General features: G+C 49.5%; 1 protein-coding gene across 1 annotated transcript in view; it reads right to left on the reverse strand.

Moving 5' to 3' along the window:
- Positions 1 to 674: 674 nt before the first annotated feature.
- Positions 675 to 23,222, reverse strand: part of adam19b (ADAM metallopeptidase domain 19b) — a 248,593-nt gene continuing 226,045 nt past the window's right edge. The window contains exon 23 of the mRNA XM_060836711.1: positions 675 to 1,394. Coding sequence (XP_060692694.1) covers positions 1,352 to 1,394 — 43 coding nt within the window. The 3' untranslated portion in view covers positions 675 to 1,351. The remainder of the gene's footprint in view (positions 1,395 to 23,222) is intronic.

The raw sequence follows: 23,222 nt of genomic DNA on the forward strand, positions 1-23,222 counted from the left end.
AGTTGGGAACCATGTCTTTAATCCCTTCACCCAAGTCATTTATATAAATTGCAAACAGTAGAGGCCTGATCCCTGTGGTCATAGCACATGTTGCATCTTACCAATCTGAAAAAGACCCATTTATGCTTACTCTCGACTTCCCACTGGCCAACCCAACTTCTATCTTTTCAATATGTTACACACACACACAATTAGTATTTATGTTCCTCCAAGTGCCTTCTGGAAATCCAAGTACATCGTATCCACTGGCTCCCCTTTACCTACAATGCATCACTTCCTCAAAGAACTCCAATAGGTTCCAGTTTTGCCTTTCACAAAATGATGTTGACATACCTCAATCTGATCTCAGAGCCCTGCAATAACATATTTCAAAAGAGTTTCGAACATTTGTCCTTAAGGCAGATGTTAAGCTGACTGGCCTGTAGTTTTCTGCTTTACTGAGAAAGAGAGGGAAACAGAAAGGAGTTATATTTGCTATCCTCCCTATGATTGGGACCTTTCCCAAATCGATGGAGTTTTGCAATACTAACTTCCAAAATCTCACTAGCCACTTCTTTTAAGACCCTACGACTAAGTCTACCTAGACCCGTTCACTTGTCAGCCCAGAGCTTGGACAATCTGTCCAGTACCTGGTGATTAAGAGTTTCCTGAGTTCCTCCCTTCTGATCATTTCCATATTTATCACTACTTCTGGGATGTTAAGAGAATTTCCTCCACTTCCGATGGTTATCCCCCAACTCTTCTTGGAAATGGGCAGCATTTAGAAGATGATGACCACTTGGTCTCAATCCTCTCACCAGAGATGATTTTTGTTCTGTTAAATAGCTTTAGCATTTTACGCACCTTGTTCTTATCATCGCTCAGTTTTCTTAATTCAACTGAATACAAGAACTGGAGGTTGAACAATCAATGTAGAGTGTATGAATCCTTTATATCAAATAACTTGTCAAATTGCATCATTCGGGCTCAGGTCTGCGGACTGGAATCTGTTGGTGGGTATAAGGACTTGGAAGGAACCCACTGAACCCCGTCACCAGAGGGATTAATGCATTGTTTAGCACAGAACGATTGAATGGAAACAAAAAGTGGTCTTTCAAGTTCCTGAGGAATTTGTTCCCATCTCCTGAAAATGCTAATCCAATGAATTACTTGAGATGAATTGTTTTGGATTGCAAGTTTGACCGTGCTCATTTTTAAAAATAAACAAATGGGGTGATTCCAATATATTTAGGGTGCCATTGAACTGGATATCACATTCATTGTTCGCTTAACATTGATATCGAGAGAGTCTAGGAGGACAGAGATCAGGATAGTGCAAGTGGCTCTTGAAGAGTTCCAGTCTCCATAGCCTTTATCTCCTCAGTTTCTGTGGCACGGGCTGTATGTGGTCCCTTCTGCAAAACATAAATGAAAGTAAGTTATTGATTTCACTTGGAATATTTCATAAGGCTCTTGAACGCCAACTTACAATCAGAAGTACTATCCCTGAAATTCTTCCAGAGTCCCAGGTTTATTTGGGAGTGACCTTAAAACCCAACTTCCCCACCTGAGCTGTAGCCCCCAGCCACAGATCTTGGTGGTGGAGCCTGTTGCACTGTGGGATTCCTGCAGGGACACCTCAGCAACATTCACCCTCCCCACCCACCCCTCAACCTCGAACTGTGACTATTGGACCGAAGAGTCTGTTTCCATGCTGCACATCTTTATGAATCCATGACTGCTGTGTCAATGCAATTGTGAGGCTTCCATCCCCACCATCCAACCTATCCAAAGTCCAATTGGAATAAAGAAGTTAATTGTACTCTCTACACATTGCTATTGAAACTGTAAAGAGTGACCTGAACACTGAAGGGTATTTACCAAAGAGCTTTCAAACAGGTGGAGGAGGGGGATTTGTAGGACTGCAACAACAGGAATACGACAGGACAATTCAGTCCAACGAACAATTAGGTCATTGAATCCCTATCAGTGTGGAAACAGGCCAACTGGCCCAAAAGTCCACACCGAGCCTCCGAAGAGTAACACACCGAGACCAATTCCACTAATCAATGCACATAACTTCCACATTCCTGAACACTGCGGACATTTAGCACGGCCAATTCACTGAACTGGCACGTTTTTGGACTGTGAGAGGAAACCAGAGCAAACCCACGCAGACATGAGGAAAATGTGCAAACTCTACACAGACAATCGCCCAAGGCTGGAATTGAACCCAGATCCCTGGCATTGTGAAAGAGCAGAGCTAACCACTGAGCCAGCGTACTGCAATCTGTACCATGACTCCATTTCTCTGCATTAACTTAAATTCGAGTCAAGACAATGAGAAGAGTGTGGTCTCTGGGCTTTGATTCCCTCACCAGAAGTCATAGTTCATCTGTCAAGCATTTTTAACAGGTAACACACCTCAATTTTCGGAACTCAGTTAAACACAAGCTTAGTGAATGCAGTCTACCTTCATCATCGAAACTTTTCAAATCCCTGACATAATTTAAATGACGCTGTTCCAAAACTAATATGTCCTAGCTGAGGTACAGTGCTGAGGTATGTCCTAGCTGAAGTACAGTGCTGAGGTATGTCCTAGCGGAGGTATAATGCTGAGGTACGTCCTAGCTGAGGTACAGTGCTGAGGTATGTCCTAGCAGAAGTACAGTGCTGAGGTATATCCTAGCTGAGGTACAGTGCTGAGGTACGTCCTAGCTGAGGTACAGTGTTGAGGTACGTCCTAGCTGAGGTACAGTGCTGAGGTATGTCCTAGCTGAGGTAGAGTGCTGAGGTATGTCCTAGCTGAGGGAGAGTGCTGAGGTATGTCCTAGCTGAGGTACAGTGCTGAGGTACGTCCTAGCTGAGGTAGAGTGCTGAGGTATGTCATGGCTGAGGTATAGTGCTGAGGTATGTCCTAGCTGAGGTACAGTGCTGAGGTACGTCCTAGCTGAAGTACAGTGCTGAGGTATGTCCTGGCTGAGGTATAGTGCTGAGATATGTCCTAGCTGAGGTACAGTGCTGAGGTATGTCCTAGCTGAGGTACAGTGTTGAGGTACGTGCTAGCTGAAGTACAGTGCTGAGGTACGTCCTAGCTGAGGTACAGTGTTGAGGTACGTCCTAGCTGAGGTAGAGTGTTGAGGTACGTCCTAGCTGAGATACAGTGCTGAGGTACGTCCTAGCTGAAGTACAGTGCTGAGCTACGTCCTAGCTGAGGTACAGTGTTGAGGCATGTCCTAGCTGAGGTACAGTGCTGAGGTATGTCCTAGATGAGGTACAGTGCTGAGGTACATCCTAGCTGAGGTACAGTGCTGAGGTATGTCCTAGCTGAGGTACAGTGCTGAGGTATGTCCTAGCTGAAGTACAATGCTGAGGTAATTCCTAGCTGAGGTACAGTGCTGAGTTACATCCTAGCTGAGTTACAGTGCTGAGGTATGTCCTAGCTGAGGTACAGTGCTGAGGTATGTTCTAGCTGAGGTACGTCCGAGATGAGGTACACTGCTGAGGTATGTCCTAGCTGAGGTACAGTGCTGAGGTACATCCTAACTGACGTACAGTGCTGAGGTACGTCCTAGCTGAAGTACAGTGCTGAGGTATGTCCTAGCTGAAGTACAGTACTGAGGTACGTCCTAGCTGAGGTACAGTGCTGAGGTATGTCCTAGCTGAAGTACAGTGCTGAGGTATGTCCTAGCTGAGGTACAGTGCTGAAGTACGTCCTAGCTGAGGTAGAGTGCTGAGGTACGTCCTAGCTGAGGTACAGTGCTGAGGTATGTCCTAGCTGAGGTACAGTGCTAAGGTACGTCCTAGCTGAGGTACAGTGCTGAGGTATGTCCTAGCTGAACTACAATGCTGAGGTATGCCCTAGCTGAGGTACAGTGCTGAGGTATGTCCTAGCTGAACTACAATGCTGAGGTATGCCCTAGCTGAGGTACAGTGCTGAGGTATGTCCTAGCTGAAGTACAGTGCTGAGGTATGTCCTAGCTGAAGTACAGTGCAGAGCTACGTCCTAGCTGAGGTACAGTGCTGAGGTATGTTCTAGCTGAAGTACAGTGCTGAGGTACGTCCTAGCTGAGGTACAGTGTTGAGGTACGTCCTAGCTGAGGTACAGTGCTGAGGTATGTCCTAGCTGAGGTACAGTGCTGAGGTATGTCCTAGCTGAACTACAATGCTGAGGTATGCCCTAGCTGAGGTACAGTGCTGAGGTATGTCCTAGCTGAAGTACAGTGCTGAGGTATGTCCTAGCTGAGGTACAGTGCAGAGCTACGTCCTAGCTGAGGTACAGTGCTGAGGTATGTTCTAGCTGAAGTACAGTGCTGAGGTATGCCTTAGCTGAGGTACAGTGTTGAGGTACGTCCTAGCTGAGGTACAGTGCTGAGGTATGTCCTAGCTGAAGTACAATGCTGAGGTATGTCCTAGCTGAGGTACAGTGCTGAGGTATGTCCTAGCTGAAGTACAGTGCTGAGGAATGTCCTAGCTGAGGTACGTCCAAATGAGGTACAGTGCTGAGGTATGTCCTAGCTGAGGTACAGTGCTGAGGTATGTCCTAGCTGCGTACAGTGCTGAGGTACATCCTAGCTGAGGTACAGTGCTGAGGTACGTCCTAGCTGAGGTATAGTGCTGAGGTACGTCCTAGCTTAGGTACAGTGCTGAGGTATGTCCTAGCTGAAGTACAGTGCTGAGGTATGTCCTAGCTGAGGTACAGTGCTGAGGTACGTCCTAGCTGAGGTACAGTGTTGAGGTACGTCCTAGCTGAGGTACAGTGCTGAGGTATGTCCTAGCTGAAGCACAATGCTGAGGTATGTCCTAGCTGAGGTATAGTGCTGAGGTATGTCCTAGCTGAGGTACAGTGCTGAGGTACGTCCTAGCTGAGGTACAGTGCTGAAGTACGTCCTAGCTGAGGTAGAGTGCTGAGGTATGTCCTAGCTGAGGTACAGTGCTGAGGTATGTCCTAGCTGAGGTACAGTGCCAAGGTACGTCCTAGCTGAGGTACAGTGCTGAGGTATGTCCTAGCTGAAGTACAGTACAGTGCTGAGGTATGTCCTAGCTGAGGTAGAGTGTTGGGGTATGTCCTAGCTGAGGTACAGTGCTGAGGTGTGTCCTAGCTGAAGTACAGTGCTGAGGTATGTCCTAGCTGAGGGACAGTGCAGAGCTACGTCCTAGCTGAGGTACAGTGCTGAGGTATGTTCTAGCTGAAGTACAGTGCTGAGGTATGTCTTAGCTGAGGTACAGTGTTGAGGTACGTCCTAGCTGAGGTACAGTGCTGAGGTATGTCCTAGCTGAGGTACAGTGCTGAGGTATGTCCTAGCTGAACTACAATGCTGAGGTATGCCCTAGCTGAGGTACAGTGCTGAGGTATGTCCTAGCTGAAGTACAGTGCTGAGGTATGTCCTAGCTGAGGTACGTCCAAATGAGGTACAGTGCTGAGGTATGTCCTAGCTGAGGTACAGTGCTGAGGTATGTCCTAGCTGCGTACAGTGCTGAGGTACATCCTAGCTGAGGTACAGTGCTGAGGTACGTCCTAGCTGAGGTATAGTGCTGAAGTACGTCCTAGCTGAGGTACAGTGCTGAGGTATGTCCTAGCTGAAGTACAGTGCTGAGGTATGTCCTAGCTGAGGTACAGTGCTGAGGTACGTCCTAGCTGAGGTACAGTGTTGAGGTACGTCCTAGCTGAGGTACAGTGCTGAGGTATGTCCTAGCTGAGGTATAGTGCTGAGGTATGTCCTAGCTGAGGTACAGTGCTGAGGTACGTCCTAGCAGAAGTACAATGCTGAGGTATGTCCTAGCTGAGGTATAGTGCTGAGGTATGTCCTAGCTGAGGTACAGTGCTGAGGTATGTCCTAGCTGAGGTACAGTGTTGAGGTACGTCCTAGCTGAAGTACAGTGCTGAGGTACGTCCTAGCTGAGGTAGAGTGTTGAGGTACGTCCTAGCTGAGATACAGTGCTGAGGTACGTCCTAGCTGAAGTACAGTGCTGAGGTATGTCCTAGCTGAAGTACAGTGCTGAGGTACGTCCTAGCTGAGGTACAGTGCTGAGGTATGTCCTAGCTGAGGTACAGTGCTGAGGTAATTCCTAGATGAGGTACAGTGCTGAGGTACATCCTTGCTGAGTTACAGTGATGAGGTATGTCCTAGCTGAGGTACAGTGCTGAGGTACGTTCTAGCTGAGGTACGTCCTAGATGAGGTACAGTGCTGAGGTATGTCCTAGCTGAGGTACAGTGCTGAGGTATGTCCTAGCTGAAGTACAATGCTGAGGTAATTCCTAGATGAGGTACAGTGCTGAGGTACATCCTTGCTGAGTTACAGTGCTGAGGTATGTCCTAGCTGAGGTACAGTGCTGAGATATGTTCTAGCTGAGGTACGTCCGAGATGAGGTACAGTGCTGAGGTATGTCCTAGCTGAGGTACAGTGCTGAGGTACATCCTAACTGAAGTACAGTGCCGAGGTATGTCCTAGCTGAGGTACAGTGCTGAGGTATGTCCTAGCTGAAGTACAATGCTGAGCTTTGTCCTAGCTGAGGTACAGTGCTGAGGTATGTCCTAGCTGAAGTACAATGCTGAGGTATGTCCTAGCTGAGGTACAGTGCTGAGGTATGTCCTAGTTGAAGTACAATGCTGAGGTATGTACTAGCTGAGGTACAGTGCTGAGGTATGTCCTAGCTGAAGTACAATGCTGAGGTATGTCCTAGCTGAGGTATGTCCTAGCTGAAGTACAGTGCTGAGGTATGTCCTAGCTGAGGTACGTCCAAATGAGGTACAGTGCTGAGGTATGTCCTAGCTGAGGTACAGTGCTGAGGTATGTCCTAGCTGCGTACAGTGCTGAGGTACATCCTAGCTGAGGTACAGTGCTGAGGTACGTCCTAGCTGAGGTATAGTGCTGAGGTACGTCCTAGCTGAAGTACAGTGCTGAGGTATGTCCTAGCTGAGGTACAGTGCTGAGGTACGTCCTAGCTGAGGTACAGTGTTGAGGTACGTCCTAGCTGAGGTACAGTGCTGAGGTATGTCCTAGCTGAGGTATAGTGTTGAGGTATGTCCTATCTGAGGTACAGTGCTGAGGTACGTCCTAGCAGAAGTACAGTGCTGAGGTATGTCCTAGCTGAGGTATAGTGCTGAGGTATGTCCTAGCTGAGGTACAGTGTTGAGGTACGTCCTAGCTGAAGTACAGTGCTGAGGTACGTCCTAGCTGAGGTATAGTGTTGAGGTATGTCCTATCTGAGGTACAGTGCTGAGGTACGTCCGAGCAGAAGTACAGTGCTGAGGTATGTCCTAGCTGAGGTACAGTGCTGAGGTATGTCCTAGCTGAGGTACAGTGTTGAGGTACGTCCTAGCTGAAGTACAGTGCTGAGGTACGTCCTAGCTGAGGTAGAGTGTTGAGGTACGTCCTAGCTGAGATACAGTGCTGAGGTACGTCCTAGCTGAAGTACAGTGCTGAGGTATGTCCTAGCTGAAGTACAGTGCTGAGGTACGTCCTAGCTGAGGTACAGTGCTGAGGTATGTCCTAGCTGAGGTACAGTGCTGAGGTAATTCCTAGATGAGGTACAGTGCTGAGGTACATCCTTGCTGAGTTACAGTGCTGAGGTATGTCCTAGCTGAGGTACAGTGCTGAGGTACGTTCTAGCTGAGGTACGTCCTAGATGAGGTACAGTGCTGAGGTATGTCCTAGCTGAGGTACAGTGCTGAGGTATGTCCTAGCTGAAGTACAATGCTGAGGTAATTCCTAGATGAGGTACAGTGCTGAGGTACATCCTTGCTGAGTTACAGTGCTGAGGTATGTCCTAGCTGAGGTACAGTGCTGAGATATGTTCTAGCTGAGGTACGTCCTAGATGAGGTACAGTGCTGAGGTATGTCCTAGCTGAGGTACAGTGCTGAGGTACATCCTAACTGAAGTACAGTGCCGAGGTATGTCCTAGCTGAGGTACAGTGCCTGATGAAGGGCTTATGCTCGAAACGTCGAATTCTCTATTCCTGAGATGCTGCCTGACCTGCTGTGCTTTGACCAGCAACACATTTGCAGCTGAGGTATGTCCTAGCTGAAGTACAATGCTGAGGTATGTCCTAGCTGAGGTACAGTGCTGAGGTATGTCCTAGCTGAAGTACAATGCTGAGGTATGTCCTAGCTGAGGTACAGTGCTGAGGTATGTCCTAGCTGAAGTACAGTGCTGAGGTATGTCCTAGCTGAGGTACGTCCAAATGAGGTACAGTGCTGAGGTATGTCCTAGCTGAGGTACAGTGCTGAGGTATGTCCTACCTGAAGCACAATGCTGAGGTATGACCTAGCTGAGGTACAGTGCTGAGGTATGTCCTAGCTGAGGTACGTCCAAATGAGGTACAGTGCTGAGGTATGTCCTCGCTGAGGTACAGTGCTGAGGTATGTCCTAGCTGAAGTACAATGCTGAGGTAATTCCTAGATGAGGTACAGTGCTGAGGTACATCCTTGCTGAGTTACAGTGCTGAGGTATGTCCTAGCTGAGGTACAGTGCTGAGGTATGTTCTAGCTGAGGTACGTCCTAGATGAGGTACAGTGCTGAGGTATGTCCTAGCTGAGGTACAGTGCTGAGGTACATCCTAACTGAAGTACAGTGCTGAGGTACGTCCTAGCTGAAATACAGTGCTGAGGTATGTCCTAGCTGAAGTACAGTACTGAGGTACGTCCTAGCTGAGGTACAGTGCTGAGGTATGTCCTGGCTGAAGTACAGTGCTGAGGTATGTCCTAGCTGAGGTACAGTGCTGAGGTACGTCCTAGCTGAGGTAGAGTGCTGAGGTACGTCCTAGCTGAGGTACAGTGCTGAGGTAGGTCCTAGCTGAGGTTCAGTGCTAAGGTACGTCCTAGCTGAGGTACAGTGCTGAGGTATGTCCTAGCTGAGGTACAGTACAGTGCTGAGGTATGTCCTAGCTGAGGTAGAGTGCTGGGGTATGTCCTAGCTGAGGTACAGTGCTGAGGTATGTCCTAGCTGAAGTACAGTGCTGAGGTATGTCCTAGCTGAGGTACAGTGCAGAGCTACGTCCTAGCTGAGGTACAGTGCTGAGGTATGTTCTAGCTGAAGTACAGTGCTGAGGTATGTCTTAGCTGAGGTACAGTGTTGAGGTACGTCCTAGCTGAGGTACAGTGCTGAGGTATGTCCTAGCTGAAGTACAATGCTGAGGTATGTACTAGCTGAGGTACAGTGCTGAGGTATGTCCTAGCTGAAGTACAATGCTGAGGTATGTCCTAGCTGAGGTACAGTGCTGAGGTATGTCCTAGCTGATGTACAGTGCTGAGGTATGTCCTAGCTGAGGTACGTCCAAATGAGGTACAGTGCTGAGGTATGTCCTAGCTGAGGTACAGTGCTGAGGTATGTCCTAGCTGCGTACAGTGCTGAGGTACATCCTAGCTGAGGTACAGTGCTGAGGTACGTCCTAGCTGAGGTATAGTGCTGAGGTACGTCCTAGCTGAGGTACAGTGCTGAGGTATGTCCTAGCTGAAGTACAGTACTGAGGTACATCCTAGCTGAGGTACAGTGCTGAGTTACATCCTAGCTGAGGTACAGTGCTGAGGTACGTCCTAGCTGAGGTACAGTGCTGAGGTATGTCCTAGCTGAGGTACAGTGCTGAAGTACGTCCTAGCTGAGGTATGTCCTAGCTGAGGTACAGTGCTGAGGTATGTCCTAGCTGAAGTACAGTGCTGAGGTACATTCTAGTTGAGGTACAGTACTGAGGTACGTCCCAGCTGAAGTACAGTGCTGAGGTACGTCCTAGCTGAGGTAGAGTGCTGAGGTATGTCCTAGCTGAAGTACCCTGCTGAGGTACGTCCTAGCTGAGGTACAGTGCTGGGGTACTTCCTAGCTGAAGTACAGTGCTGAGGTACGTCCTAGCTGAGGTACAGTGCTGAGGTAGGTCATAGCTGAAGTACAGTGCTGACGTACGTCCTAGCTGAGGTACAGTGCTGAGGTGTGTCCTGGCTGAGATATAGTGCTGAGGTATGTCCGAGCTGAGGTACAGTGCTGAGGTATGTCCTAGCTGAGGTACAGTGCTGAGGTAAGTCCTAGCTGAGGTATGTCCTAGCTGAGGTATAGTGCTGAGGTATGTCCTAGCTGAGGTACAGTGCTGAGGTACGTCCTAGCTGAGGTACAGTGCTGAAGTACGTCCTAGCTGAGGTAGAGTGCTGAGGTATGTCCTAGCTGAGGTACAGTGCTGAGGTATGTCCTAGCTGAGGTACAGTGCAAAGGTACGTCCTAGCTGAGGTACAGTGCTGAGGTATGTCCTAGCTGTAGTACAGTACTGAGGTACATCCTAGCTGAGGTACAGTAATGAGGCACGTCCTAGCTGGGGTACAGTGCTGAGGAATGTCCTAGCTGAGGTACAGTGCTGAGGTACGACCTAGCTGAAGTACAGTGCTGAGGTACGTCCAAGGTGAGGTACAGTGCTGAGGTACATCCTAGCTGAAGTACAGTGCTGAGGTACGTCCTAGCTGAAGTACAGTGCTGAGGTATGTCCTAGCTGAGGTACTGTGCTGAGGTACTTCCCAGCTGAGGTAGAGTGCTGAGGTACGTCCTAGCTGAGGTATAGTGCTGAGGTACGTCCTAGATGAGGTACAGTGCTGAGGTATGTCCTAGCTGAAGTACAGTGCTGAGGTAAGTCCTAGCTGAGGTATGTCCTAGCTGAGGTATAGTGCTGAGGTATGTCCTAGCTGAGGTACAGTGCTGAGGTACGTCCTAGCTGAGGTACAGTGCTGAAGTACGTCCTAGCTGAGGTAGAGTGCTGAGGTATGTCCTAGCTGAGGTACAGTGCTGAGGTATGTCCTAGCTGAGGTACAGTGCTAAGGTACGTCCTAGCTGAGGTACAGTGCTGAGGTATGTCCTAGCTGAAGTACAGTACAGTGCTGAGGTATGTCCTAGCTGAGGGAGAGTGTTGGGGTATGTCCTAGCTGAGGTACAGTGCTGAGGTATGTCCTAGCTGAAGTACAGTGCTGAGGTATGTCGTAGCTGAGGGACAGTGCAGAGCTACGTCCTAGCTGAGGTACAGTGCTGAGGTATGTTCTAGCTGAAGTACAGTGCTGAGGTATGTCTTAGCTGAGGTACAGTGTTGAGGTACGTCCTAGCTGAGGTACAGTGCTGAGGTATGTCCTAGCTGAGGTACTGTGCTGAGGTATGTCCTAGCTGAAGTACAATGCTGAGGTATGTCCTAGCTGAGGTGCAGTGCTGAGGTATGTCCTAGCTGAAGTACAGTGCTGAGGTATGTCCTAGCTGAGGTACGTCCAAATGAGGTACAGTGCTGAGGTATGTCCTAGCTGAGGTACAGTGCTGAGGTATGTCCTAGCTGCGTACAGTGCTGAGGTACATCCTAGCTGAGGTACAGTGCTGAGGTACATCCTAGCTGAAGTACAGTGCTGAGGTATGTCCTAGCTGAGGTAAAGTGCTGAGGTACGTCCTAGCTGAGGTACAGTGTTGAGGTACGTCCTAGCTGAGGTACAGTGCTGAGGTATGTCCTAGCTGAGGTATAGTGCTGAGGTATGTCCTAGCTGAGGTACAGTGCTGAGGTACGTCCTAGCAGAAGTACAGTGCTGAGGTATGTCCTAGCTGAGGTATAGTGCTGAGGTATGTCCTAGCTGAGGTACAGTGCTGAGGTATGTCCTAGCTGAGGTAAAGTGTTGAGGTACGTCCTAGCTGAAGTACAGTGCTGAGGTACGTCCTAGCTGAGGTAGAGTGTTGAGGTATGTCCGAGCTGAGATACAGTGCTGAGGTACGTCCTAGCTGAAGTACAGTGCTGAGGTATGTCCTAGCTGAAGTACAGTGCTGAGGTACGTCCTAGCTGAGGTACAGTGCTGAGGTATGTCCTAGCTGAGGTACAGTGCTGAGGTAATTCCTAGATGAGGTACAGTGCTGAGGTACATCCTTGCTGAGTAACAGTGCTGAGGTATGTCCTAGCTGAGGTACAGTGCTGAGGTACGTTCTAGCTGAGGTACGTCCTAGATGAGGTACAGTGCTGAGGTATGTCCTAGCTGAGGTACAGTGCTGAGGTATCTCCTAGCTGAAGTACAATGCTGAGGTAATTCCTAGATGAGGTACAGTGCGGAGGTACATCCTTGCTGAGTTACAGTGCTGAGGTATGTCCTAGCTGAGGTACAGTGCTGAGATATGTTCTAGCTGAGGTACGTCCTAGATGAGGTACAGTGCTGAGGTATGTCCTAGCTGAGGTACAGTGCTGAGGTCCATCCTAACTGAAGTACAGTGCGGAGGTATGTCCTAGCTGAGGTACAGTGCTGAGGTATGTCCTAGCTGAAGTACAATGCTGAGCTTTGTCCTAGCTGAGGTACAGTGCTGAGGTATGTCCTAGCTGAAGTACAATGATGAGGTATGTCCGAGCTGAGGTACAGTGCTGAGGTATGTCCTAGCTGAAGTACAGTGCTGAGGTATGTCCTAGGTGAAATACAGTGCTGAGGTATGTCCTAGCTGAAGTACAGTACTGAGGTACGTCCTAGCTGAGGTACAGTGCTGAGGTATGTCCTAGCTGAAGTACAGTGCTGAGGTATGTCCTAGCTGAGGTACAGTGCAGAGCTACGTCCTAGCTGAGGTACAGTGCTGAGGTATGTTCTAGCTGAAGTACAGTGCTGAGGTATCTCTTAGCTGAGGTACAGTGTTGAGGTACGTCCTAGCTGAGGTACAGTGCTGAGGTATGTCCTAGCTGAAGTACAATGCTGAGGTATGTACTAGCTGAGGTACAGTGCTGAGGTATGTCCTAGCTGAAGTACAATGCTGAGGTATGTGCTAGCTGAGGTACAGTGCTGAGGTATGTCCTAGCTGAAGTACAGTGCTGAGGTATGTCCTAGCTGAGGTACGTCCAAATGAGGTACAGTGCTGAGGTATGTCCTAGCTGAGGTACAGTGCTGAGGTACGTCCTAGATGAGGTACAGTGCTGAGGTACATCCTAGCTGAGGTACAGTGCTGAGGTACGTCCTAGCTGAGGTATAGTGCTGAGGTACGTCCTAGCTGAGGTACAGTGCTGAGGTATGTCCTAGCTGAAGTACAGTACTGAGGTACATCCTAGCTGAGGTACAGTGCTGAGTTACATCCTAGCTGAGGTACAGTGCTGAGGTACGTCCTAGCTGAGGTACAGTGCTGAGGTATGTCCTAGCTGAGGTACAGTGCTGAAGTACGTCCTAGCTGAGGTATGTCCTAGCTGAGGTACAGTGCTGAGGTACGTCCTAGCTGAGGTAGAGTGCTGAGGTATGTCCTAGCTGAAGTACAGTGCTGAGGTATGTCCTAGCTGAGGTACAGTGCTGAGGTATGTCCTAGCTGAAGTACAGTGCTGAGGTACGTCCTAGCTGAGGTACAGTGCTGAGGTATGTCCTAGCTGAAGTACAGTGCTGAGGTATCTCTTAGCTGAGGTACAGTGTTGAGGTACGTCCTAGCTGAGGTACAGTGCTGAGGTATGTCCTAGCTGAAGTACAATGCTGAGGTATGTACTAGCTGAGGTACAGTGCTGAGGTATGTCCTAGCTGAAGTACAATGCTGAGGTATGTCCTAGCTGAAGTACAGTGCTGAGGTATGTCCTAGCTGAGGTACAGTGCTGAGGTATGTCCTAGCTGAAGTACAGTGCAGAGCTACGTCCTAGCTGAGGTACAGTGCTGAGGTATGTTCTAGCTGAAGTACAGTGCTGAGGTATCTCTTAGCTGAGGTACAGTGTTGAGGTACGTCCTAGCTGAGGTACAGTGCTGAGGTATGTCCTAGCTGAAGTACAATGCTGAGGTATGTACTAGCTGAGGTACAGTGCTGAGGTATGTCCTAGCTGAAGTACAATGCTGAGGTATGTCCTAGCTGAGGTACAGTGCTGAGGTATGTCCTAGCTGAAGTACAGTGCTGAGGTATGTCCTAGCTGAGGTACGTCCAAATGAGGTACAGTGCTGAGGTATGTCCTAGCTGAGGTACAGTGCTGAGGTACGTCCTAGATGAGGTACAGTGCTGAGGTACATCCTAGCTGAGGTACAGTGCTGAGGTACGTCCTAGCTGAGGTATAGTGCTGAGGTACGTCCTAGCTGAGGTACAGTGCTGAGGTATGTCCTAGCTGAAGTACAGTACTGAGGTACATCCTAGCTGAGGTACAGTGCTGAGTTACATCCTAGCTGAGGTACAGTGCTGAGGTACGTCCTAGCTGAGGTACAGTGCTGAGGTATGTCCTAGCTGAGGTACAGTGCTGAAGTACGTCCTAGCTGAGGTATGTCCTAGCTGAGGTACAGTGCTGAGGTACGTCCTAGCTGAGGTTGAGTGCTGAGGTATGTCCTAGCTGAAGTACAGTGCTGAGGTATGTCCTAGCTGAGGTACAGTGCTGAGGTATGTCCTAGCTGAAGTACAGTGCTGAGGTACGTCCTAGCTGAGGTACAGTGCTGAGGTATGTCCTAGCTGAGGGACAGTGCTGAGGTAATTCCTAGATGAGGTACAGTGCTGAGGTACATCCTTGCTGAGTTACAGTGCTGAGGTATGTCCTAGCTGAGGTACAGTGCTGAGGTACGTTCTAGCTGAGGTACGTCCTAGATGAGGTACAGTGCTGAGGTATGTCCTAGCTGAGATACAGTGCTGAGGTATGTCCTAGCTGAAGTACAATGCTGAGGTAATTCCTAGATGAGGTACAGTGCTGAGGTACATCCTTGCTGAGTTACAGTGCTGAGGTATGTCCTAGCTGAGGTACAGTGCTGAGATATGTTCTAGCTGAGGTACGTCCTAGATGAGGTACAGTGCTGAGGTATGTCCTAGCTGAGGTACAGTGCTGAGGTACATCCTAACTGAAGTACAGTGCCGAGGTATGTCCTAGCTGAGGTACAGTGCTGAGGTATGTCCTAGCTGAAGTACAATGCTGAGGTATGTCCTAGCTGAGGTACAGTGCTGAGGTATGTCCTAGCTGAAGTACAATGCTGAGGTATGTCCTAGCTGAGGTACAGTGCTGAGGTATGTCCTAGCTGAAGTACAGTGCTGAGGTATGTCCTAGCTGAGGTACGTCCAAATGAGGTACAGTGCTGAGGTATGTCCTAGCTGAGGTACAGTGCTGAGGTATGTCCTAGCTGAAGCACAATGCTGAGGTATGTCCTAGCTGAGGTACAGTGCTGAGGTATGTCCTAGCTGAGGTATGTCCAAATGAGGTACAGTGCTGAGGTATGTCCTCGCTGAGGTACAGTGCTGAGGGATGTCCTAGCTGAAGTACAATGCTGAGGTAATTCCTCGATGAGGTACAGTGCTGAGGTACTTCCTTGCTGAGTTACAGTGCTGAGGTATGTCCTAGCTGAGGTACAGTGCTGAGGTATGTTCTAGCTGAGGTGCGTCCTAGATGAGGTACAGTGCTGAGGTATGTCCTAGCTGAGGTACAGTGCTGAGGTACATCCTAACTGAAGTACAGTGCTGAGGTACGTCCTAGCTGAAATACAGTGCTGAGGTATGTCCTAGCTGAAGTACAGTACTGAGGTACATCCTAGCTGAGGTACAGTGCTGAGGTATGTCCTGGCTGAGGTACAGTGCTGAGGTATGTCCTAGCTGAAGTACAATGCTGAGCTTTGTCCTAGCTGAGGTACAGTGCTGAGGTATGTCCTAGCTGAAGTACAATGATGAGGTATGTCCGAGCTGAGGTACAGTGCTGAGGTATGTCCTAGCTGAAGTACAGTGCTGAGGTATGTCCTAGGTGAAATACAGTGCTGAGGTATGTCCTAGCTGAAGTACAGTACTGAGGTACGTCCTAGCTGAGGTACAGTGCTGAGGTATGTCCTAGCTGAAGTACAGTGCTGAGGTATGTCCTAGCTGAGGTACAGTGCAGAGCTACGTCCTAGCTGAGGTACAGTGCTGAGGTATGTTCTAGCTGAAGTACAGTGCTGAGGTATCTCTTAGCTGAGGTACAGTGTTGAGGTACGTCCTAGCTGAGGTACAGTGCTGAGGTATGTCCTAGCTGAAGTACAATGCTGAGGTATGTACTAGCTGAGGTACAGTGCTGAGGTATGTCCTAGCTGAAGTACAATGCTGAGGTATGTGCTAGCTGAGGTACAGTGCTGAGGTATGTCCTAGCTGAAGTACAGTGCTGAGGTATGTCCTAGCTGAGGTACATCCAAATGAGGTACAGTGCTGAGGTATGTCCTAGCTGAGGTACAGTGCTGAGGTACGTCCTAGATGAGGTACAGTGCTGAGGTACATCCTAGCTGAGGTACAGTGCTGAGGTACGTCCTAGCTGAGGTATAGTGCTGAGGTACGTCCTAGCTGAGGTACAGTGCTGAGGTATGTCCTAGCTGAAGTACAGTACTGAGGTACATCCTAGCTGAGGTACAGTGCTGAGTTACATCCTAGCTGAGGTACAGTGCTGAGGTACGTCCTAGCTGAGGTACAGTGCTGAGGTATGTCCTAGCTGAGGTACAGTGCTGAAGTACGTCCTAGCTGAGGTATGTCCTAGCTGAGGTACAGTGCTGAGGTACGTCCTAGCTGAGGTAGAGTGCTGAGGTATGTCCTAGCTGAAGTACAGTGCTGAGGTATGTCCTAGCTGAGGTACAGTGCTGAGGTATGTCCTAGCTGAAGTACAGTGCTGAGGTACGTCCTAGCTGAGGTACAGTGCTGAGGTATGTCCTAGCTGAAGTACAGTGCTGAGGTATCTCTTAGCTGAGGTACAGTGTTGAGGTACGTCCTAGCTGAGGTACAGTGCTGAGGTATGTCCTAGCTGAAGTACAATGCTGAGGTATGTACTAGCTGAGGTACAGTGCTGAGGTATGTCCTAGCTGAAGTACAATGCTGAGGTATGTCCTAGCTGAAGTACAGTGCTGAGGTATGTCCTAGCTGAGGTACAGTGCTGAGGTATGTCCTAGCTGAAGTACAGTGCAGAGCTACGTCCTAGCTGAGGTACAGTGCTGAGGTATGTTCTAGCTGAAGTACAGTGCTGAGGTATCTCTTAGCTGAGGTACAGTGTTGAGGTACGTCCTAGCTGAGGTACAGTGCTGAGGTATGTCCTAGCTGAAGTACAATGCTGAGGTATGTACTAGCTGAGGTACAGTGCTGAGGTATGTCCTAGCTGAAGTACAATGCTGAGGTATGTCCTAGCTGAGGTACAGTGCTGAGGTATGTCCTAGCTGAAGTACAGTGCTGAGGTATGTCCTAGCTGAGGTACGTCCAAATGAGGTACAGTGCTGAGGTATGTCCTAGCTGAGGTACAGTGCTGAGGTACGTCCTAGATGAGGTACAGTGCTGAGGTACATCCTAGCTGAGGTACAGTGCTGAGGTACGTCCTAGCTGAGGTATAGTGCTGAGGTACGTCCTAGCTGAGGTACAGTGCTGAGGTATGTCCTAGCTGAAGTACAGTACTGAGGTACATCCTAGCTGAGGTACAGTGCTGAGTTACATCCTAGCTGAGGTACAGTGCTGAGGTACGTCCTAGCTGAGGTACAGTGCTGAGGTATGTCCTAGCTGAGGTACAGTGCTGAAGTACGTCCTAGCTGAGGTATGTCCTAGCTGAGGTACAGTGCTGAGGTACGTCCTAGCTGAGGTAGAGTGCTGAGGTATGTCCTAGCTGAAGTACAGTGCTGAGGTATGTCCTAGCTGAGGTACAGTGCTGAGGTATGTCCTAGCTGAAGTACAGTGCTGAGGTACGTCCTAGCTGAGGTACAGTGCTGAGGTATGTCCTAGCTGAGGGACAGTGCTGAGGTAATTCCTAGATGAGGTACAGTGCTGAGGTACATCCTTGCTGAGTTACAGTGCTGAGGTATGTCCTAGCTGAGGTACAGTGCTGAGGTACGTTCTAGCTGAGGTACGTCCTAGATGAGGTACAGTGCTGAGGTATGTCCTAGCTGAGATACAGTGCTGAGGTATGTCCTAGCTGAAGTACAATGCTGAGGTAATTCCTAGATGAGGTACAGTGCTGAGGTACATCCTTGCTGAGTTACAGTGCTGAGGTATGTCCTAGCTGAGGTACAGTGCTGAGATATGTTCTAGCTGAGGTACGTCCTAGATGAGGTACAGTGCTGAGGTATGTCCTAGCTGAGGTACAGTGCTGAGGTACATCCTAACTGAAGTACAGTGCCGAGGTATGTCCTAGCTGAGGTACAGTGCTGAGGTATGTCCTAGCTGAAGTACAATGCTGAGGTATGTCCTAGCTGAGGTACAGTGCTGAGGTATGTCCTAGCTGAAGTACAATGCTGAGGTATGTCCTAGCTGAGGTACAGTGCTGAGGTATGTCCTAGCTGAAGTACAGTGCTGAGGTATGTCCTAGCTGAGGTACGTCCAAATGAGGTACAGTGCTGAGGTATGTCCTAGCTGAGGTACAGTGCTGAGGTATGTCCTAGCTGAAGCACAATGCTGAGGTATGTCCTAGCTGAGGTACAGTGCTGAGGTATGTCCTAGCTGAGGTATGTCCAAATGAGGTACAGTGCTGAGGTATGTCCTCGCTGAGGTACAGTGCTGAGGGATGTCCTAGCTGAAGTACAATGCTGAGGTAATTCCTCGATGAGGTACAGTGCTGAGGTACTTCCTTGCTGAGTTACAGTGCTGAGGTATGTCCTAGCTGAGGTACAGTGCTGAGGTATGTTCTAGCTGAGGTACGTCCTAGATGAGGTACAGTGCTGAGGTATGTCCTAGCTGAGGTACAGTGCTGAGGTACATCCTAACTGAAGTACAGTGCTGAGGTACGTCCTAGCTGAAATACAGTGCTGAGGTATGTCCTAGCTGAAGTACAGTACTGAGGTACATCCTAGCTGAGGTACAGTGCTGAGGTATGTCCTGGCTGAAGTACAGTGCTGAGGTATGTCCTAGCTGAGGTACAGTGCTGAGGTACGTCCTAGCTGAGGTAGAGTGCTGAGGTACGTCCTAGCTGAGGTACAGTGCTGAGGTATGTCCTAGCTGAGGTACAGTGCTAAGGTACGTCCTAGCTGAGGTACAGTGCTGAGGTATGTCCTAGCTGAAGTACAGTACAATGCTGAGGTATGTCCTAGCTGAGGTAGAGTGCTGGGGTATGTCCTAGCTGAGGTACAGTGCTGAGCTATGTCCTAGCTGAAGTACAGTGCTGAGGTATGTCCTAGCTGAGGTACAGTGCAGAGCTACGTCCTAGCTGAGGTACAGTGCTGAGGTATGTTCTAGCTGAAGTACAGTGCTGAGGTATGTCTTAGCTGAGGTACAGTGTTGAGGTACGTCCTAGCTGAGGTACAGTGCTGAGGTATGTCCTTGCTGAGGTACAGTGCTGAGGTATGTCCTAGCTGAAGTACAGTGCTGAGGTATGTCCTAGCTGAGGTACGTCCAAATGAGGTACAGTGCTGAGGTATGTCCTAGCTGAGGTACAGTGCTGAGGTATGTCCTAGCTGCGTACAGTGCTGAGGTACATCCTAGCTGAGGTACAGTGCTGAGGTACGTCCTAGCTGAGGTATAGTGCTGAGGTACGTCCTAGCTGAGGTACAGTGCTGAGGTATGTCCTAGCTGAAGTACAGTACTGAGGTACATCCTAGCTGAGGTACAGTGCTGAGTTACATCCTAGCTGAGGTACAGTGCTGAGGTACGTCCTAGCTGAGGTACAGTGCTGAGGTATGTCCTAGCTGAGGTACAGTGCTGAGGTACGTCCTAGCTGAAGTACAGTGCTGAGGTACATTCTAGTTGAGGTACAGTACTGAGGTACGTCCCAGCTGAAGTACAGTGCTGAGGTACGTCCTAGCTGAGGTACAGTGCTGAGGTATGTCCTAGCTGAAGTACAGTGCTGAGGTACGTCCTAGCTGTGGTACAGTGCTGGGGTACTTCCTAGCTGAAGTACAGTGCTGAGGTACGTCCTAGCTGAGGTACAGTGCTGAGGTAGGTCATAGCTGAAGTACAGTGCTGACGTACGTCCTAGCTGAGGTACAGTGCTGAGGTGTGTCCTGGCTGAGGTATAGTGCTGAGGTATGTCCGAGCTGAGGTACAGTGCTGAGGTATGTCCTAGCTGAGGTACAGTGCTGAGGTACGTCCTAGCTGTAGTACAGTACTGAGGTACATCCTAGCTGAGGTACAGTAATGAGGCACGTCCTAGCTGGGGTACAGTGCTGAGGTATGTCCTAGCTGAGGTACAGTGCTGAGGTACGACCTAGCTGAAGTACAGTGCTGAGGTACGTCCAAGGTGAGGTACAGTGCTGAGGTACATCCTAGCTGAAGTACAGTGCTGAGGTACGTCCTAGCTGAAGTACAGTGCTGAGGTATGTCCTAGCTGAGGTACTGTGCTGAGGTACTTCCCAGCTGAGGTAGAGTGCTGAGGTACGTCCTAGCTGAGGTATAGTGCTGAGGTACGTCCTAGATGAGGTACAGTGCTGAGGTATGTCCTAGCTGAAGTACAGTGCTGAGGTATGTCCTAGCTGAGGTTCGTCCTAGATGAGGTACAGTGCTGAGGAATGTCCTAGCTGAGGTACAGTGCTGAGGTACGTCCTAGCTGAGGTATAGTGCTGAGGTATGTCCTAGCTGAGGTACAGTGCTGAGGTATGTCCTAGCTGAGGTACAGTGTTGAGGTACGTCCTAGCTGAAGTACAGTGCTGAGGTACGTCCTAGCTGAGGTAGAGTGTTGAGGTACTTCCTAGCTGAGATACAGTGCTGAGGTACGTCCTAGCTGAAGTACAGTGCTGAGGTATGTCCTAGCTGAAGTACAGTGCTGAGGTACGTCCTAGCTGAGGTACAGTGCTGAGGTATGTCCTAGCTGAGGTACAGTGCTGAGGTAATTCCTAGATGAGGTACAGTGCTGAGGTACATCCTTGCTGAGTTACAGTGCTGAGGTATGTCCTAGCTGAGGTACAGTGCTGAGGTACGTTCTAGCTGAGGTACGTCCTAGATGAGGTACAGTGCTGAGGTATGTCCTAGCTGAGGTACAGTGCTGAGGTATGTCCTAGCTGAAGTACAATGCTGAGGTAATTCCTAGATGAGGTACAGTGCTGAGGTACATCCTTGCTGAGTTACAGTGCTGAGGTATGTCCTAGCTGAGGTACAGTGCTGAGATATGTTCTAGCTGAGGTACGTCCTAGATGAGGTACAGTGCTGAGGTATGTCCTAGCTGAGGTACAGTGCTGAGGTACATCCTAACTGAAGTACAGTGCCGAAGTATGTCCTAGCTGAGGTACAGTGCTGAGGTATGTCCTAGCTGAAGTACAATGCTGAGGTATGTCCTAGCTGAGGTACAGTGCTGAGGTATGTCCTAGCTGAAGTACAATGCTGAGGTATGTCCTAGCAGAGGTACAGTGCTGAGGTATGTCCTAGCTGAAGTACAGTGCTGAGGTATGTCCTAGCTGAGGTACGTCCAAATGAGGTACAGTGCTGAGGTATGTCCTAGCTGAGGTACAGTGCTGAGGTATGTCCTAGCTGAAGCACAATGCTGAGGTATGTCCTAGCTGAGGTACAGTGCTGAGGTATGTCCTAGCTGAGGTACGTCCAAATGAGGTACAGTGCTGAGGTATGTCCTCGCTGAGGTACAGTGCTGAGGGATGTCCTAGCTGAAGTACAATGCTGAGGTAATTCCTAGATGAGGTACAGTGCTGAGGTACATCCTTGCTGAGTTACAGTGCTGAGGTATGTCCTAGCTGAGGTACAGTGCTGAGGTATGTTCTAGCTGAGGTACGTCCTAGATGAGGTACAGTGCTGAGGTATGTCCTAGCTGAGGTACAGTGCTGAGGTACATCCTAACTGAAGTACAGTGCTGAGGTACGTCCTAGCTGAAATACAGTGCTGAGGTATGTCCTAGCTGAAGTACAGTACTGAGGTACATCCTAGCTGAGGTACAGTGCTGAGGTATGTCCTAGCTGAAGTACAGTGCTGAGGTATGTCCTAGCTGAGGTACAGTGCTGAGGTACGTCCTAGCTGAGGTAGAGTGCTGAGGTACGTCCTAGCTGAGGTACAGTGCTGAGGTATGTCCTAGCTGAGGTACAGTGCTAAGGTACGTCCTAGCTGAGGTACAGTGCTGAGGTATGTCCTAGCTGAAGTACAGTACAGTGCTGAGGTATGTCCTAGCTGAGGTAGAGTGCTGGGGTATGTCCTAGCTGAGGTACAGTGCTGAGGTATGTCCTAGCTGAAGTACAGTGCTGAGGTATGTCCTAGCTGAGGTACAGTGCAGAGCTACGTCCTAGCTGAGGTACAGTGCTGAGGTATGTTCTAGCTGAAGTACAGTGCTGAGGTATGTCTTAGCTGAGGTACAGTGTTGAGGTACGTCCTAGCTGAGGTACAGTGCTGAGGTATGTCCTAGCTGAAGTACAATGCTGAGGTATGTCCTAGCTGAGGTACAGTGCTGAGGTATGTCCTAGCTGATGTACAGTGCTGAGGTATGTCCTCGCTGAGGTACGTCCAAATGAGGTACAGTGCTGAGGTATGTCCTAGCTGAGGTACAGTGCTGAGGTATGTCCTAGCTGCGTACAGTGCTGAGGTACATCCTAGCTGAGGTACAGTGCTGAGGTACGTCCTAGCTGAGGTATAGTGCTGAGGTACGTCCTAGCTGAGGTACAGTGCTGAGGTATGTCCTAGCTGAAGTACAGTACTGAGGTACATCCTAGCTGAGGTACAGTGCTGAGTTACATCCTAGCTGAGGTACAGTGCTGAGGTACGTCCTAGCTGAGGTACAGTGCTGAGGTATGTCCTAGCTGAGGTACAGTGCTGAGGTACGTCCTAGCTGAAGTACAGTGCTGAGGTACATTCTAGTTGAGGTACAGTACTGAGGTACGTCCTAGCTGAAGTACAGTGCTGAGGTACGTCCTAGCTGAGGTACAGTGCTGAGGTATGTCCTAGCTGAAGTACAGTGCTGAGGTACGTCCTAGCTGTGGTACAGTGCTGGGGTACTTCCTAGCTGAAGTACAGTGCTGAGGTACGTCCTAGCTGAGGTACAGTGCTGAGGTAGGTCATAGCTGAAGTACAGTGCTGACGTACGTCCTAGCTGAGGTACAGTGCTGAGGTGTGTCCTGGCTGAGGTATAGTGCTGAGGTATGTCCGAGCTGAGGTACAGTGCTGAGGTATGTCCTAGCTGAGGTACAGTGCTGAGGTACGTCCTAGCTGTAGTACAGTACTGAGGTACATCCTAGCTGAGGTACAGTAATGAGGCACGTCCTAGCTGGGGTACAGTGCTGAGGTATGTCCTAGCTGAGGTACAGTGCTGAGGTACGTCCTAGCTGAAGTACAGTGCTGAGGTACGTCCAAGGTGAGGTACAGTGCTGAGGTACATCCTAGCTGAAGTACAGTGCTGAGGTACGTCCTAGCTGAAGTACAGTGCTGAGGTATGTCCTAGCTGAGGTACTGTGCTGAGGTACTTCCCAGCTGAGGTAGAGTGCTGAGGTACGT

The sequence above is a fragment of the Hemiscyllium ocellatum genome, chromosome 16 (genome assembly GCF_020745735.1).
Source record: "Hemiscyllium ocellatum isolate sHemOce1 chromosome 16, sHemOce1.pat.X.cur, whole genome shotgun sequence".
Taxonomy (NCBI): domain Eukaryota; kingdom Metazoa; phylum Chordata; class Chondrichthyes; order Orectolobiformes; family Hemiscylliidae; genus Hemiscyllium; species Hemiscyllium ocellatum.